Here is an 18,963-nt window from a genome sequence, read left to right on the forward strand (position 1 = left end):
CATAGAAACAAGCACACACAAATGCAGACACAAACAATTGCATACATCAACAACAAATTTTTGTCTTTTCAGTGGAGAGATAGATTCATGCGCTTTCTTTTTTAATAAAAATTTAAATAAAATAATTTACAATTTTACAAATAATTTACAATACAAATCGTTGCAAAGCAGCTCTACAAGAATTTAAGTTTCCACAATATATTTATATATTGCAGAACCTTAATATATTTAACTTATGGCAAAATTTGGTAATTCTCTATGTTGTCTGAGCTTTGGCATCCTCTGAGGTCCTCTGAGGGGTTGGCATCATCTTTTCTCAGGTGTTCGGTCATCTCAGATCATTTAAAGGTCCCATGACATGCTGTTTTTTGGATGCTTTTATATAGGCCTAAGTGGTCCCTAGTACTGTAACTGAAGTCTTGTTCCCGAAATTCAGCCTTGGTGCAGAATTTCAGCCACTTTGAGCCAGTCCCACAATGAGCTTTCCTTAGGATGTGACATTTCTGTGTCTGTAGCTTTAAATGCTAATGAGTAGGAGAGAGGCGGGGCAAGGTGGAGGGTGGGTGTGTGTCCTGCAGCTTGCGGCCACGGTACCATGCGCTAATGTTGACAGTGGATGTATCGCAATGGCTCGTAGACACGCAGTCCTTCAAGCTTTTCCGTTTGACCCAGAATCTGATGCGGATGGAGAAGCACTGGATGAAGAAGTTGCAACTCAGCGGCTACAGCAGGACATCTCCGAATGGTTAGTTTAAAATATTGTGTCTGGATACGGTCAGTGTTTACCACACATAGACTTTACCTGGCCGGACCACAACAATATCCACCTGCCATCAGCTCCCGCGTCTCTCACACACGAGCGCGACTTTAGAACAATATTTAGTAACTTTCAGACCCTTTAGGCATAACGGGTACATACTAACAAACCTAGCGACTTTAAAAAAAAAAAAAAATGATTCAGTTGGAAGATGTCTCCAGTATTGCCCCGTGAGTGCGAGGTCTGACTCTCCTGACGCAGTGTCGCCTCTGTTCTGAGCAGCAAGCGGCAGAGAAGCAGCGCTTTCAGTTTGCCTTAAAGCAGCAGACTCATCAATAAATAATTTACAAAACAGCGTTTCCAAGCACTTGTCGCTTACTGACTGTTTGGACTTTTAAATATGAACATAATTTGTCTGTTAATATGCGCATAGTTTATTACTCAGACACAAAACAGTAATGTAGCCAAAACCACTGCATATGGCTTTTTAGTGTAAGTTAGATGTTTATTGATTTTATCAGACAATGTTGCGATTATAAATCAGGATTTAAGGAGTATAGTGAGAGTGATTCAGGGTTAACATGTATTATTAATGGGTCGTGTTTACTATTTATACTTGTTTTATGTATGACAACAGAAAATATGTACATGTGAACAGCTTTATTGGGCATTCAGTTGTATTACAGTATGTGACAGTTCATAGAGTAGAACAGATCTGAAGTGCCAAAAAAACAATGCTTCGCTCGTTTGCAAGCCATGATGTCTCTTGCTCGCCTCACACGGTCGTAACTCATTTTCTCATGGGCGGGCAAAGCAGAGAAAGGGGAGGTAACCTTTCCCCGTATGACGACATAAAGGGAAGATTCCAGATTGGGCCATCTGAGCTTTCATTTTCTCAAAGGCGAAGCAGGATACCCAGGGCTCGGTTTACACCTATCGCCATTTCTAGCCACTGGGGGGCCATAGTCAGGCTAAGGGAACTCATATTAATGTTAAAAAACCTCATAAAGTGACATTTTCATGCCATGGGACAGTCTGTATAGATTGGACAACGCAAGTACTTCTATCTTTTAAGTGGGTAGAACAAAAGTTATCATAGCAGTTATTTGAGAATTGGCTTACTAGTCAGATGGAGCGTAGCGTCCAGCACGAAAAAGCCTAGGACGCTCCCAGAAAAGATTCCAATTATTAACAAAGAGCAGTTTCTGTTCTTTACACCATGACAATAACCATTCATTTAAAGCAAAAAGTCTACTGAACCTTTCGTGTCCTCGTCGATACGTGGGAAGCGGTCCTGATACTATGATCGGCGTCGCGGGCGATGTGCTGCGTACCGTCTCTATCAGGTTTCTGAAGTCCCTCTTCAGTGCCGCAGCTTGGTGTCGTTAACCCCTTCGTGCAGCACGACAGCACCGATGCTCTCGTCGCCCTTCAGGATCACGGGTATCTGCGCAGAAACATTGAGAACATGAGCACCGGGGAAACAATGAGTGTGCACTTTACCTTCAGCTAACGTAGCACGGACGTGCCGGATGATGGAGTCTCCGACGATCACAGCGTTGCGTTCTGTCTCACGGAGGGGAGCGAAGCTGTTCCGAGTGCAGATCTCGAAGACCGGAGGGGGAGAGGTCGTCGCCCCGGGGCCTGGCTCGCGTCTTCCGCTGCTGGTGCACCCAGGCTCCATGGCGTCCCGGCGCCGGAGTGAAAGACAACTGGGAAGATCGCGTCCTGGGTGCACAGGGCCTGTGCAGAGAAACAAACGAAGTAGAGGTGGTGGGAATGTTAGCAGCGTGCTGTATACTTATCCCGGACTTGTGAGTGTCAACCCAGGATGTTTCCAGTGCGGCTCTCCGCTCTCTCAGCTGGGCCTGCTTCTCCACCAGGTTGCGGATCTGCTTCTCCACGGCCTCCAGCTCCAGCTGCACCGAATGCAGCTCGAATGTGTACTCACCTGCACTCAAAGGTATACACAAATCCGCCATTTAAGCAAGTAACAGTGAAACAATGGTAATGTGTGTGAATAGAGTATTAACAGTGTAAGCGAGATTAGTGGCAGCCACGCTGCCGATGCTTACGGGCTATAAACTTATAGCAGACTTGAGAAATCAAAATAAAACTAGTGATAACAAGGCGCTCTGATTGGTTTTGTTTTAGAATGCTATAGGGGATATATTCACACGTTATAGAAACGAAAATGATAGTGTATAAAATAGTTTTTAAGATAGAAAATAGACGATAAAGAATCAATTTGATGGAGCTCAAACTCAAAACACGCAGTCACAAATCAGCGCATGCTGATATAAATAAATGAATGTTTTAAAAGGTCATATGCTCACTTATATTATTACAATTTAAAATAACTGATTTCTATTTTAATACAACTATTTTATTATTATATTATATATACTATTTATTTATTATAAAATGGAATTTATTTCTGTGATGTCAAAGCTGAATTTTCAGCAGCCAGTGCTTCAGGCCTCAGTGTCACATGATGTTTCAGAAATCTAATGTGCTGATTTGGTGCTCAATTAGCATATCTTTTTGTTATCGATTATGATAACTGTGTTGCTGCTTAATATTTATGTGGAAACCGTGACACCTTTTTTCAACAAAGTAGATAAGTAGAGAGTAGAAAAAATGTCTTTACTGTCACTTCTGTTCAATTTAATGCAAACTACGTAAGAAAGTGACTGCCTGAGATTCACTCAAGGAGCGCTGTGTAATAAATAATATACTGTATACACAATTATGTCTTCCTGTTCTTTGCTTCAACTGCCCACAGCAACCAAATGCAGCTACAATTATCCTTCAGTAAATTTCTTTATTAACTTTATGCATAGACAAGTAAGATTTTACAGGTTTTGCTAGATTAAGTTATTCAATCTACACTTGCCTTTTTATCTCTTTATTTATAAAGTTAAAAATCCCAGCATAAAAGAACCTCAACTATCTTCAACTGTAGTTTTAGACAGACCATGACGTGTCTAGAGGTGATAAGAAGGCGTCTACAATAGTAATGGCCGTTTGTGTGTTTGTGTCCGTGTGTCTCAAGTCAATAAATACCTTTTCCTATCTCCACAAAGCAGACTTGTCATCCACGCTGGGCTTTACCAGTCAAAACACAATCTGTGTGCTTGTGTGTGTTTGCACACGTTTAGCTTTATTTTCACCCTATTTCCTGCTCTTATCTTGCCTCGTTCCCTGGCCTGCATGTGTTGTTATTGCGGTCTTATTTGATACATATTGATGCTGAGACTTGCAACACACAGTACCTGAATACTAATCCAATCTGCTCTGCAGTTCAGCTCTGTCTCTGTGCATTAAAGCAGCTATAGATTAGTACTAAGGTATACGTGAATGAGGGTCAAGGCTTCTGCATATATTTTGCAGGGTGGCTTGGCTGAAGGAAAGTAATTTAAACTGTGACCACTAGGTTGTTTTGCTAGGTTGAAATGACTAAAAAGCCATTGCCCACACAGATTTTTAATGCATTAATTTGCATGCATTCACAAAGTGAATATTTCAATTTACATTTTGCTTAAGACAAAGCAGAATGAATTGATTTAAAGAAGTGTTGAAAAGACATTCTTGTGTATGGAACATCTGCTATCTTCCATTATCAATTAGGTCTATTTCTGCCAGATGTTTCAGTGAAATTTACATGCACGTGGATATTCCTACATTATTCATAATTTTTATGTCAATTATTTTTTATTTTACTTATTGTTCTTAATTGAACTAATTTGTGCTCTTATTATAGTTAACTAAAACTAAAACAAAAAACATAAATATTGTTTTGTTTTAGCTAGTTGACATAACTGAAATAAAAGTGAATAAAAACCATATGGACAAAAAAATACATATATATAAAAAAGAAAAATTCAAAATATTAATAAAAATAATAATATCTCAATAATACGGAAATAATACTGCTGCTGTCTCAGTGACATGAATAAGAAGAATTCAATGAGTTGATTTAAATTACTGTTCTAAATTACTAAAATGCAATGTAATTAATAACCATTAATAATAAAAATGATGTCTTCAGTACTTCCTGTAGAGGAACATGAATGCATATCTAAGTATTCCAAAATCTACTGAGCATATAAACTGGAATATTAAAATTAAGGGCATGTAAATGTGGTCACTGATATTTATGGTTAAGTATGTTCCCTTGATTAGGTGACAATCTTATTTAATCAGTTCTAATTTACACAGATCTCAGTAATGTGATTCACTATAGCCTGTCTATTAATCCGTACAACATATTTGTAATGAACTTGTCAGACACAGCAGGATTGTGAAAGAACAAAGGTGTTTAATAGTGAATCTGGAATCGGAAGAACTGAGGGGTTGGTATTCTTGAGATGAGTAGAAGTCAATGGAGTTACAGGAGACCCGTGAGCCGGGATAAACTCAGTCACTGTGTCTTTGACAGGGATGATGACAGCGGGAACCTCCAGCGTGCAGGGGAGTGCTCTGTGTGCCGTGATACGTGTCCAGTGAGTGGTAACCACAACAGTGTCCGTCGTCGAGCGTCTGGATCTGCGGATGGGGAAGATGAAGAGGAGCAGAACAAGAGGTAAGTTTCAACAGGTAAGTATCGTCAGGTAGTATACTCAGCTATGAGTCTTGAGAGCGTCGGTCCTTGTATGTTACAACAAGATCGGACCCTGTTGTGATTGAGGAGAGTGCTTTTAAGTGTGTGGTGATTGTTCGCTGATGAGGTGCAGGTGCGGGTGATTAGAACTCTGGTGACGTGGATCGTGGCAATTGGTTGAGAGGAAAGCCTGGTCGTTCTCTGACAGTATCTCCCCCTCCCGGAAGGTGCGTCCCGCACCGTAACAGTAACATCGGGGAGGGGGGGCGGGCGTCCTGGAGGCTGGAGCAGGACCAGGATATGACAGGGAAGCCTCCAGGACGGATCAGGAGCCTTGGGATGCCATGGCAGGACTGGAGATTCGGGAGACCAGGGTGGATCCGGAGCCTTGGGAGGCCATGGCAGGACTGGAGATTCGGGAGACCATGGCGGATCCGGGGCCTTGGGAGGCCATGGCAGGACTGGAGATTCGGGAGGCCATGGCGGATCTGGAGCCTTGGGAGACCATGGCGGATCAGGAGCCTCGGGCGGCCTTGGCGGATCGGGGTCCTCGGGCGGCCTTGGCGGATCGGGGTCCTCGGGCGACCATGGCGGATCTGGATCCTCGGGCGGCCTTGGCGGATCGGGGTCCTCGGGCGGCCTTGGCGGATCGGGGTCCTCGGGCGGCCTTGGCGGATCGGGGTCCTTGGGCGGCCTTGGCGGATCGGGGTGCTCCGTGGCCTTGGCCCTTGGCCTGGCCACACAGACTGAGACTATATGGCCCCCCCCCAAAATTTCTTTGGGAAAGTTCCCCTCTGGGGGCCACATTGGAGGAGCGGACTCCTGGGGGCGCTCTGGAGGAGCGGACGCTTGGGGGCGCTCTGGAGGAGCGGACGCCTGGGGGCGCTCTGGAGGAGCGGACGCTTGGGGGCGCTCTGGAGGAGCGGACTCTTGGGGGCGCTCTGGAGGAGCGGACTCTTGGGGGCGCTCTGGAGGAGCGGGCACTTGAGGGCGCTCTGGAGGAGCGGGCACTAGAGGGCGCTCTGGAGGAGCGGGCACTAGAGGGCGCTCTGGAGGAGCGGGCACTAGAGGGCGCTCTGGAGGAGCGGGCACTGGGGGGCGCTCTGGAGGCGCGGAGCTGGACGGAACCAGCGGAGACGATGGAGAGCTGGACGGGACCAGCGTAGATGCAGGAGGGCGCTCTTGCAGCGCGGACTCCTGAGGGCGCTCTTGCAGCGCAGACACTTGAGGGCGCACGGGAGGCGCGAAGCTGGATAGAACCAGCGGAGACGAAGGAGCGCTGGACTGGACCAGCGGAGACGCTGGAGGGCGCTCTTGCGGCGCGGACTCTTGAGGGCGCTCTTGCGGCGCGGACTCTTGAGGGCGCTCTTGCGGCGCGGGGCTGGACGGGACCAGCGGGAACTCAGGTGGGCTGGACGGGACCAGCGGGAACTCAGGTGGGCTGGACGGGACCAGCGGGAACTCAGGTGGGCTGGACGGGACCAGCGGGAACTCAGGTGGGCTGGACGGGACCAGCGGGAACTCAGGTGGGCTGGACGGGACCAGCGGGAACTCAGGTGGGCTGGACGGAACCAGCGGGAACTCAGGACGGCTGGACGGAACCAGCGGGAACTCAGGACGGCTGGACGGAACCAGCGGGAACTCAGGACGGCTGGACGGAACCAGCGGGAACTCAGGACGGCTCTCTTGCAGCACGGACTCTTGAGGGCGCTCTTGCAGCGCGGATTCAAAGGGGCGCTCTTGTAGCGCGGACATTAGAGGGCGCGCTTGCCGCGCAGACATTATAGGGCGCGCTTGCCGCGCGGACATTAGAGGACGCTCTTGCAGCGCGGACATTAGAGGGCGCACGGGAGGTGCGGGGCTGGACGGGACCATCATCGCCGTAAACGGCGCAACGTTCGTCGCCTGTTGCGGCGGTTTCCACGTCGCCGCGGGCGGAACATACTTCGCCGGGGATAAGGCTCCGGCTCGGGGTCGGAGACTCTCCAGACACCGGATGATGGCTTCTCTCCAAGTGAGGTCGGAGGTGTCTGGGAGCTCTCGCTGCTGGTGGTGCGTGAGCCCGAGCCGGAGCAGCATCTTGATGGTCTCATCCTCGAGTGAGCTGGCGAGGGCGAGAGGCGCAAATGCCATCAAATAGTGGATGGGGTCCTGGATGGCGTGAGCCAGCTCAAAAAATTGCGCGAGCTCGCCCATCTTCTGTGTCGGTCCGATCTTCTGTAATGAACTTGTCAGACACAGCAGGATTGTGAAAGAACAAAGGTGTTTAATAGTGAATCTGGAATCGGAAGAACTGAGGGGTTGGTATTCTTGAGATGAGTAGAAGTCAATGGAGTTACAGGAGACCCGTGAGCCGGGATAAACTCAGTCACTGTGTCTTTGACAGGGATGATGACAGCGGGAACCTCCAGCGTGCAGGGGAGTGCTCTGTGTGCCGTGATACGTGTCCAGTGAGTGGTAACCACAACAGTGTCCGTCGTCGAGCGTCTGGATCTGCGGATGGGGAAGATGAAGAGGAGCAGAACAAGAGGTAAGTTTCAACAGGTAAGTATCGTCAGGTAGTATACTCAGCTATGAGTCTTGAGAGCGTCGGTCCTTGTATGTTACAACAAGATCGGACCCTGTTGTGATTGAGGAGAGTGCTTTTAAGTGTGTGGTGATTGTTCGCTGATGAGGTGCAGGTGCGGGTGATTAGAACTCTGGTGACGTGGATCGTGGCAATTGGTTGAGAGGAAAGCCTGGTCGTTCTCTGACAATATTAACCCCTAAGTAATTTATATTACATATTTTATACATGCTGATCATAGTGATGTGGCATTTATTCATTCAGTATTAATTCATAAGCTCATATTGTTATAAGTTATACAAGGATTTCATGCATTTGCCTGTGGTACAAAGCAGTGCCCATAGTCTGCCAGGACTTTTTTTGACCGTTGTTGATGTTATTTTACTGATTGGTCTTCACTCTTACTTCTATTTATTAATTTATAGCTGCCTTTAAAGAAGCGTTTTGGTTAGTATAAGCGTAATGTAAGAAAACAATGAGATTTTGGGGTGAGATGCAGCTCTGGTGTAGATGTGGCAGCATGCAGACTACATTTGCTGCAGCCTATTGGACAGGAGCCTGAAATCAAACTGCCCTGCGGTACGTTCCTGCTGCATTCCGCTCCTCGCACGGCAGCACCTGCCTTCCACCTCCATCCTTCATTCACTCACTGCCAAGCCTCTCAGAGAGCGTACCAAAGTCCTTGGGATTGTGTGTGCTGGGAAAGTGAATCTCTCAGACTTAGACATTAAAAGATTAGTTCATCCAAATATGAAAAATCATTTACTCATATGCATGGCAATCCAAACCCGTGAGACTTTCTTTCATCTGTAGAGCGCAAAACGAGAATAATTTACTGGTCTTTTCCATGCAATTAATAGTGCTTTCAAGTTTCAAAAAGGATGCCAGAACCCATAAAGCACAATCAAATTTGTTCATATAATGCATACACTGTTTTTTAAGTTATACTGTAGTTGTGCATAGCCAACAGACTGAAAGATATTCACAATTATGTTTTCCTCCAGTGGCCTATTAAAGTTGTGATGTGTCAGAAGTAGCGAGAGGATTTGTCTTCTATATTGTGATGTGCATATGAGTGCAAAGATTACTAAAAAACAAAAAATGTAGGGCTGGACTTGATTCTATCCATGACTTGTTGATTGTATTTTGAGATGTGGGCGTTGCACTCAGAAATGAATTTGAACTTGAGATAGATCAAGTTCTGACATTAAGATGAAAAATTATAAAGTCAAAAATGCACATATACATGAATGAATCACGCACAGCAAGATTTATAACATACATTAACATAACAGAATAGGTGAATTTTATTTCAGGACAGCATAACAGGACAGTGTCTGGGTAATCCAATTTATACTTGAAAATAGTAGTAATCCAATAAGGACAGATCTTGCAGACTGATTTTGTGAACTGAATTCACAAATTCCCGTGAGACACAGAATGATTTCCATGAATAATGACTTCAATTTTGGTCTGTTTCAGGTGAATTTTTATTTCGGGGCTTACAGCTAAAGATTGTGACCGGGTAATCCAAGTTATACTTGAAAATAGTAGTGATCCAATTCAAGCACAAGTCTTGCAGATTTTTTAAATTGAATTCACAAATTCCAGTGAGAAACAAAATGATTTCCATGAATAATGATTTCAATTTTGGTCTGTTTCTCACACAAAGCTATAGACAGCATTCCTTACATGCTCACAGCACCAGGTTGTGGATGTATTGGCAGTAGAAAAATGTGCAATTGCAATTTATTGAAGCTTATTTAAAAGGCGGAAATGCATTTGAACTGGGGAGCCTGTGCACCCGTTTCTGTTTCCACTACAGTTCCTGATTTGGCACTTGATTCCTTCCTCTGCTTTTCCGTCGGGAGATAAGCTTGAGCAAGCCACCCCAGACTGGATTAAAAGCTCTTTGATAAAGATATATCAGGCTTGGAACATAAAAAAAAACACTTTCTTGAATAAATATTGTGGCGGGCAGTGAGTGCGATTGTATAATTGGGTTTTATGGCTTGTGTTGCTGTAATGAAGCTAAGTGTGAAGTGATTTTGAACCCCACTCATACTCTGCGTGGGTGTTTTTGAGTACAATACGGATAACTGCTTATTATCGCTTCTTAGCATAGGATTAGAGATCTTTAGATCGCTTGCATAGCCTTAAAGGTTAAAAAAGACACAATAATACACACAAAATGTGTCACTTTTTTTAAAAATCTATGTGCATGTTACATATGCATACTTGCATGCTTCTGCCCATTATAATTTGTAGCAATACAATTATAAGCTTGCACTTCACACAGATGATATAAAAGAGTGATGGTACTGCCACAGAAACCATACTTACTTACTCATTCACACTGTCATATCTCCTTTTTTAATACTTTCTGACTCACCATGCTGCAGAGCTGTGAAGTACTGAAGTTCGAGAGGGTTTGAGAGAGTTATTTACAAGGATCCGATATGTGGAGATTAACAACAACATGATGCTCAGTTCTGACTGGAAACCTCTTAGATCAGTCCGTTTTGTGGATCAATGGCAGCTGTGCGCTCGATTGAAGCTGCTTATCATGTGTGTTTGTATTTATGTGTGAGGAACCTGGCAGTAAACCTGGTAGATTTTGCGTCTAGAGTGATGTGAAACAATGAGAGACATATCTTTTAGTTTTCAAGTGCTTTCATTGGTTGGAATCATTGACCTAAAAATGAACATTTTGCCATCTACTCACTTTCATGTTCTTTCTTCTGTGGAACACATGAGGGTGCAAAACTGTTTTGTTTGCTATGCTTTTGAATGTCCTGCTACAAATGTACAAAATGATTAAACAAATCCGTGCAACTTAAAAATTGTGGGGAAAAAACAGCAATAAAACAAAACCATGAACTATCACTCAGATGCACTTCATTTAAATACTGAAAAAAATAAATGTATTTTGAAGCAAACTCTTTTTTTGCAGTTGTTATTGAACATCACAGGCAAGTGTTTACAGCCAAGCTATGATAAGAACTTTATTTAAATATTGTTATTGTGCCAGAGGCTTTCTGAGGACTGAAGCGGCCCACAAAAAGGAAATCACCAAATTCCAGAAGCCCCTGTCTCCTGTCACAAACAATCACAGCACAGCGCGGTGTATAGTTGTCCCAAGGCGGCTGTTGTGTGTTAAAACAGCTGACTATATATTTATAAGCTGAAAACAGATGTATATCATCAGATACATATTTTATTTATGGTAAGAAGAAACTTGTACATGTGGTCAGAATTTCTGTAAAGGTGCACAAATTTGTGCTTCTGTAGTTGTATTTGAGTTTGTGTTCACTTTAGACATTAGAATCTAATAATTCTGATTCCTAACTATATGTATGATTCTTGTAGTACTTTTGAGAACAAGATGAATATAATGACTTGCGTTTAATTCAGTAAAAGATTTCAGTAAATCAAGAGCCTCTTTGAGTGAGAGTCGTTGGGCTTATTCATACAAACTTATGAGCAGACTGATTCATTAATCTTTTCGAATCATTAATTTTAACAGAACTGTTTTAGTAGCATCGTGAAAATAATGTTTCGGTATTTACTTTTTTTGTAAATGGAACAAGTAGATTTACAACCCGTTTTATATCTCCAATGTTAGCTGGATGTGCATTGTCTCTACCCAAACCCATTTTAACTACACATAGTATAAAGAAAACATAAAGTATGTGAGAGCCTCAGAGCATTGCACTCTTGTTTCAAAGCCTTTGAAATTAAATTTAGAGTTTTATGTGATCTTTGGCTCTTTGTATGGATTGTGAACCATGGACCATGAACATTGAAAAAAGCAATTGGAGAAATGTGATTATGAATCATATGATCCTTTTTTCAGGCCTTGATTGTAGAGTCGGAGCAGGGCTTTTGATCTATTTTCTGAATATTGAAAAAATTGTAAAGAAGAATAATAGAAAAGGGCCAGAGAAAGTCTTTCCGCAGTTTTGGATAAAATAAGGCGATTTCTAATCTATTGTAGAGATCTAGCCTATGGCCTAGTGCTACAATTGCCAGTTTCAAAAGCATGGGCAAAAAAAAAAAAAAAAAAATATCTTTGATCATTTTCCACAGCCACACTTTGAGCTCTTCATCTTTCAGCTCTCTCGGTGGGCCTTGCTGCGGCATATGCGTGATCTGGCACATTGCATTACACTCCTTCCTCTTCCTCTTCCTCATTCTTGTAAATGCAGTTCATATCTTCTGAATATAAAGTTTATCTTGAAGCGGAATCTATGCATGAACAGACAGTGCTACTTATTCATTTGTGTTTTGTAAGTCATATGACATTCTCATACCTTTTTACTGAGAATCCACAGCACAGATCTCTAGGGCTGGCACTAATTAAATGCTTTGTACCTTGTTTTACCATGTTTCTTGGACTTATGGTAATACTTTTTTATTTTTTTATTTATTATGGCAATTATTTTATTTATTTTTATAAATGAATTTAAATACCATAGTATACCAATAATGGTGATCATTCAGTAAAATTCTGAAATATTATTCCAATTCAAACTAACTATTTACATTTTTAATATATTTTAAAATGTAATTTATTTCTGTGATGGCAAAGCTGCATTTTCATGATCATTCCTCCAGTCTTTAGTGTCACATGATCCTTCAGAAATCATTCTAAAATGCTGATTTCATGCTCTATAAAGTAGTTTTTTTTTAAAGTGACCTGAAAAGTGTGAAGTCAAATTAACTGCTTAATACAAGTCAAAATATTATTTATATGTATCAACTTGACTACACTAGGTTACACCAACAAAAGTCATTTGTAAAACTTATATCTGGTGGCTTCTTAAAGAAGAAGTGCACCTTTGTCATCACCAAAATGAAAAAAGTATGTCTGCTTTCAAACAGGTTGTCCAAACATATAAATTGTTTTGGGAAATCATCTTGCAGAATACTTACAGATGTCTCTATATATTAAGCTATACTAGTTTTTGGTAAGCTTGTCAAGCTCCCAAAAACAGCATTAATAGGGTACTGGTTGGCATATTGTTCTTTGTTTACTGTTTATCCTTATTTGAGGGCAGATTACAGGGCTAATAATGTTCGCCACATGCAGCAGGGAGATATACGTTCCTCATTAGCAGCGATTAGCATTTCACTAACTCTTGCAAGAGGCCACACTTTGATGTTTTCCCCTTAGTCCAGATACTCTCTGAAGTAATTGCCTTTGCTCCTTGTGTCGTTTATCCAAAGCCTCATCCTGCTATCGCTCAGCTTTCAGTACTCTCAACTCTCAGTTATTTATTTCTGCATTCTCCGTTCTTCAGCTTGTTGATTGGTTAAGAAGATAGGACTAAGAAAAGAGGTGAAGGGTTAGCACAGAACACAAGCTTATGGTTCCATAAGCTGATTAAGTTCAAGCTAGGACGATTTCTGTCTCGGCGTCATTATTTTTAGCCGTGTTAAGGTATTAAGTGATCAGTTTACTGTCAGGTGCCGAGTACTGTAGTGTGGTATTGGAGACTTAAAGGGATAGTTCACCCAGTGATGAAAATTCTGTTATTATTTACTCACCCTTAAGTTGTTCCAAACCTGTCTGAGGTTCTTTCTTCTGTTGCGCACAAAAGAAGATATGTGTTTGAAATACATCCATAGTATTTTTGCCTGTACTATGTAACTCAATGGCTACCGTCAACTGTTTGGTTACCAACATTCTTCAAAATATCTTCTTTCATCTTTTCGAAAATTTCGTCTGAAAATCTGACAATTATGGGAAGATGAAATGTTATATGGAGAACAAGCTAAACATTTAAGTGGGAAAGGAAGAAATTCAGAATCAAGCAAGCCAACTTAGCACAGTATTTAACATTATTATATCTTTCTCTATCCTTCCAGGAAAGAACAACACCTCCTCTCTTCAGTAAACTGCTGGTATTTGGTTTTGAACCAGACTCGAAGAGAAAGCAGAGATCATGCCACACTTAACGACATCTACATGAATAATGTCATTGTTCGTCTGGCTCAGATCAGCGAGGACGTCATCCGGCTCTTCAAAAAGGTCTGTAGCTTTGACATCCTTCTTTTTCTTCTCACATCCATTTAAATACCATGATAATCTCATGTCCACTTTTAGCTTACAGAAACCTTTGTGTTAATACTCACTATTTGATCAGACTTTTAAGTGCCAAGACATATTTTTTAATACAAAATTGGATTCAAAATCGATAAAATGCATTGCATTGTGGGATTCAGTATTGTGCGCATATTTTAATTGTGTATAAATTTGTATACATCCATGAAAACAAGTTGAGTTATTTATTTATTTTAGGTCTATTGTGCCTTTTAGGACTGCACAAAATGTTTTCTAGCAGTAAATCTACTGGAGACTATGAAAGCTTGTTTCCACCATGTATTTTTGACTTTTTATTTAACATTTCTGGCTATTTTCTTGCAGTTTTGAGAAAAAAAGTCAGAATTCCTGCAATTCTTAATTTATATCACACAATTGTGACTTTTCTCTGAAATCTGAGTTTACATCTCAGAATTTTTTTTGTTTTGTTACATTTTGTTTCTTGTTTCAACAACAGAATAAAAAAATAAAAGGCAACTTTTTATCTCACATTTCTGACTTTTTTCTCACATTTGCAAGCTTATATCTCAAAATGCCTACTCTTTTCTCAGAATTGCAAATTTAAATCTCACATTTCTGAGTTTATATCTCACAATTATGACCATGTTTTCTAAGAATTGTGGAAAAAAGTGTTATATAAACTCAGAATTGCAAGAAAAAAAGTCTGAATTGTGCAATTAAGAAGTCGCAAATCTTCCATAGGAAACATCTAACCTTTCCAAATGTGGAAAATCATAATAGCCACTCCAAAATCATTATGTATTCTTTCACACAGCCAGTTGACTTCATACATTTGCATGCAATTTCTTGGCAGACATTTTTCTTAGCACAGCAACATCTACCTCCTGCTTTCTTGTTTTAGCTGTACCATTGGAATTTTAGGCTGATTTTAAATGCTTGCAGATGGATGGTATGCAACAAAATGAATGTGCATGTCTAAACGCATGCTGTCTCACAGTGTGACTACAGCCTATTTATGCACATCCTCTCAGAGTTAAAGTCATACTGTGGCGAGGAGTGCTGCCACTGGCTGTATTCTCTGTGGTGTGACTTATGGGGTCTGGACTATATGAGTTGGAACGCCGTCAACACATAGCCTGGATTCCTGTGGTGTAATCCAAACACTTCTAGCGTGTTTACACCTGGCTGCTTTTCCTGTAGGTGAGGCTTCCAGCCACCATTCATAGGAGAGTGGTTCAGTGAGGTGACTGTGAACCAATAAAACACACCCAGAGCACCTTGGGAAACTGTTAATTGCTTGCAGTGAGTGTACTCAAGGTCACCTAAGATACCCTACTCAGTATGAATGCATGCATGAATGCTGCTGTGATGTGACAGGCTCATATTTACAAACAGGACTGCTTATCTTTACAGATTTGGTGATTTGATTCTAATTCACTTCTAATTATTTATCTGATTCAGATTACAATAGAGTTTGATTCAGTTTTGATTTATTTAGGCATTTTACAGTTAGAATGTCCATTTTGCTTAAAAACAAAACATTTTGTTTTAACACATTTTATTTTGTTTTAATGTAGTATACAGAGAGCAAGAATAACTTGCTGTATTACAAAAATATGAACACCATTAATATATATATTTTTTTTTACAAAGGTTATCACCAATAATCATAAATTTTATTAATATGTGGATATAAAATGAAGAAACCTTTAAATTGCATTTCTAGTGTCAAACTATTATACCTAGTAAAACTATTATAAAAATGTAAACTCATAAACACTTCACTTTAATATGCTAGTCTTTTTAAACGATTCATAAAAATGAAGGGTTCAAAAGAGTTATTTCACTTCAGTTAATTTTATTGTCATTCTATACATGTTGACACATGAGAACAAAATTGTACTCAGGTTCATGAGTGTATTCACAAAATTAACATACAATGCTACAAATGTACAATAATACAATATTTGTTCATGAATGAAACAACTCTTGTTGTGTTGTTCATTGTTTTTATTTCACTATAATGAACCAAATGAAAAAAGTTGATGTTTTATAATCATCTTTACAACACTGAGGCAATAAAACATATTCACAATTCATAAAACTGTGTGATTTTAGAGGAAATTTTTGATTACTTTTGGTGCTCTTGTACAGTTGGATCACTCCTTGATGTCCAGTGTAAAAACCAAAGTAACTGAGAATCACCAGTCTAGCAACATGAGTCTGCCGTCTGGTATGATAATGAATAGCCTTCCTTATAGGGCTGCACGATTCTTGCTAAAATCTGAATCACGATTTTTCTCCATGGGAATTGAGATCACGATTCTCTTACACGATTCTAATTTTTTCAACCAAAATGTATTGCACTCAAGTACAAAAAACCACAAAAAAAAAAACACAGGGCATTCAGTATAATAACGTGCTGGAGTAACAAAAAATTGTCTCTTTTCTTCATTTTAGACCCCTTAAAGTTAATAATTTTAAAGCTTTAAGTTGTTGAACATAAGAGAACATTAACAATAATAAATAAAAATATTCACATTCACACGGGGCGTTGACATCAACGCCTCTCGTTTACTTTGAATGGAGTGACGTCAAGCGTTGCCGAACTGAATTGTGGGTCCCTCGCATCGCTTCACTGGCGTTGCATGCGGCAGAAGTTGAAAACTTTTCAACTTTTCAAGCGCCAACGCAGGCGTCAGCCAATCAGATCGCTTTATGCAAATACCCTAGCGCAGACGCTATCCAATCCCGTTCATGCAGCACCAGAAAAGTATGTGATTGGCTGTCATCACTATGACGGCGTGTCAGCACCAGAGCCGTTGTGAAACAGAGTTGCGACACTCCCATAGGCTTCCATAGGAACTTAGGAATGCGGAAGTAAAGCGTGTCATGGAGCAGCCAATAGTTCCAAACAACCGATAGTTTCAGCATTGATCTACAGAAAACGCGATCGAGTTGTCTGTTTTCTAGTCTACCAAAGTGCTGTAGCCTAGGCCTTTTAAAACTATATAAAAAAACACAATAACAACCCCAACAATAAGCTATAAAAATGCAATAGCCTATATCAAGTTTGTTTCTTCATATTTCTATCTTTGTGGGGGCATTTGGCCCTCAAAATGTGGGTTAAACAACACACACACAATATCCTATATATAAATCACAGACGCAGACATCACGTTATTATAAGACAGACGCAAGTGTCACGTTCATTGAGACGAGTGCATGTTGCAAAGTCATATTAAAGAACCGATCGCAACCGCTGGCACACTGCACTGAGCCATGTTGAGTAGAGTGTTAAATACGTGTTAGAGAAAAAAATAATTAATAACTTCACTGCCACACGTGAATGACGCGTGACGTCTGACTCGACACTTCACTGCCACGCGTGATTTACGTGACGTCTGCGTGACGTCTGCGTCACGTCTGCGTCTTAAAATGAATGGAATACATAGCAGAAAGAAAAAAAAAATAAGACGTTGAGTGAGACGTTCATTGAGACGAGTGCATGTAGCAAAGTCATATTAAAGAGCCGATCGGAACGCCATACGAACGCGCCTATTGACTCCGTTTAGGTCTGCCGCCTTGTTACACGTCACGTGAGTGACAGCGGAACGTGGCCAATGAGGGAGAGGAGAAAAGTGATCGAGATTTATGATTGATTGGTGAATTAATAGTGTTTTGTTATTGTGTGAGTGTGACCAATAACGCGTGAATGCAGCATGATCTGAATGCAGGGAAATACACGGAAGTGAATCGCCGTCATTTAGAAATGAGATCGCATTTATGTATGAATCGAGATCGTGATTTTTTTTCAATTAATCGATTAATCACCCTACTTCCTTACATCCTTAAGCTCTAACATTTTCTTTAATTACGTGTTTAAGACGTTCAGTAGCAGTTAGTAAACACTTACAGCAATTTTGTCCAGGCCAGAGGATTCCAGCACACAGAGAGATGAGAAACGCACACCTGAGGTCAGCAGAACTTTCTGCTGGTGAGTCGGATGAGGATGAATGAGCAGCAAATACAGCTGGGAAACATGTACTGTAGCTTGACAGCATTTTGAACAGTCTTACGCTAGTGTTACCAGCGGCAAGAGACTGCAGTGTGTCAGTGGCTTTGGCTCTTTCATAATATTGCATCAGAGGTTTCCACTGAGAGCTGTTGCCATATATTCTCCACTGTAAATGTGATGTATGCAGTAATACTGATTCTCAATCCCCAGCGGCTGTTTAATAATGCCTGTTTTGGCTCAGCAAAAGCCTGAATTTGCAGTGGGTTTTTGAGAAGATAAAGAAAAAGGGAACACCTCGTTATCTTACTAGATGTAATGTCCTGTCTTGTTACGCAATTTTTCATATGGAAATAATTGCAGGTTTTTTTTTTTTTTCACTCAACATATGACCAAGGAATTTATTTATTTATGTAGTATTGATATAAATTTTATTTCATTTGTGTTTTATTTTTATTTCATTTATATGTTTAAAAACAAATATTTATTAACAATCCTACTTATAATGAACCTTTAAAAACACAAATAAAGTCACGCTGCAAATCCTTAGTTTTATATATATATATATATATATATATATATATATATATATATATATATATATATATATATATATATATATATAATTTTAATATAAATATTGGTACATCCTTAAATATAAATATTTCTAATCAAATTCTCAATAAATAAATAAATAAAAATAAAAAATCTGAGCAATACTGTCCATATTATTTTTGCAGTTCTGTACTTGGTCTCTTGAGCAGTGATTATGTGTTTATATGATTTGCTTAACAACATTTTTTTTTTTCATCTCTTTCATCAATGTTGTGCTGTATTGAGTCTACATGTTTCCTAAAAAAAAAATCAACACATACGCATGAAATATTGTAAGGTGCTTATCCCATTAGCATGGATGATTAGATGTGTAAATTGGTTGCAGGGATAAGTGTGTATG

The 18,963-nt window shown here is 40.7% G+C and overlaps 1 protein-coding gene across 1 annotated transcript in view; it reads left to right on the plus strand.

Annotated features, from left to right (window-relative positions):
* Positions 1 to 18,963, plus strand: part of LOC306878821 (SLIT-ROBO Rho GTPase-activating protein 3-like) — a 93,934-nt gene that overhangs the window by 27,704 nt on the left and 47,267 nt on the right. Inside the window, exon 3 of the mRNA XM_079431367.1 lies at positions 13,798 to 13,960. Within this exon, the coding sequence (XP_079287493.1) occupies positions 13,798 to 13,960 (163 nt within the window). The remainder of the gene's footprint in view (positions 1 to 13,797; positions 13,961 to 18,963) is intronic.

Source organism: Barbus barbus, assembly GCF_936440315.1.
Source record: "Barbus barbus genome assembly, chromosome: 13".
NCBI classification, from domain to species: domain Eukaryota; kingdom Metazoa; phylum Chordata; class Actinopteri; order Cypriniformes; family Cyprinidae; genus Barbus; species Barbus barbus.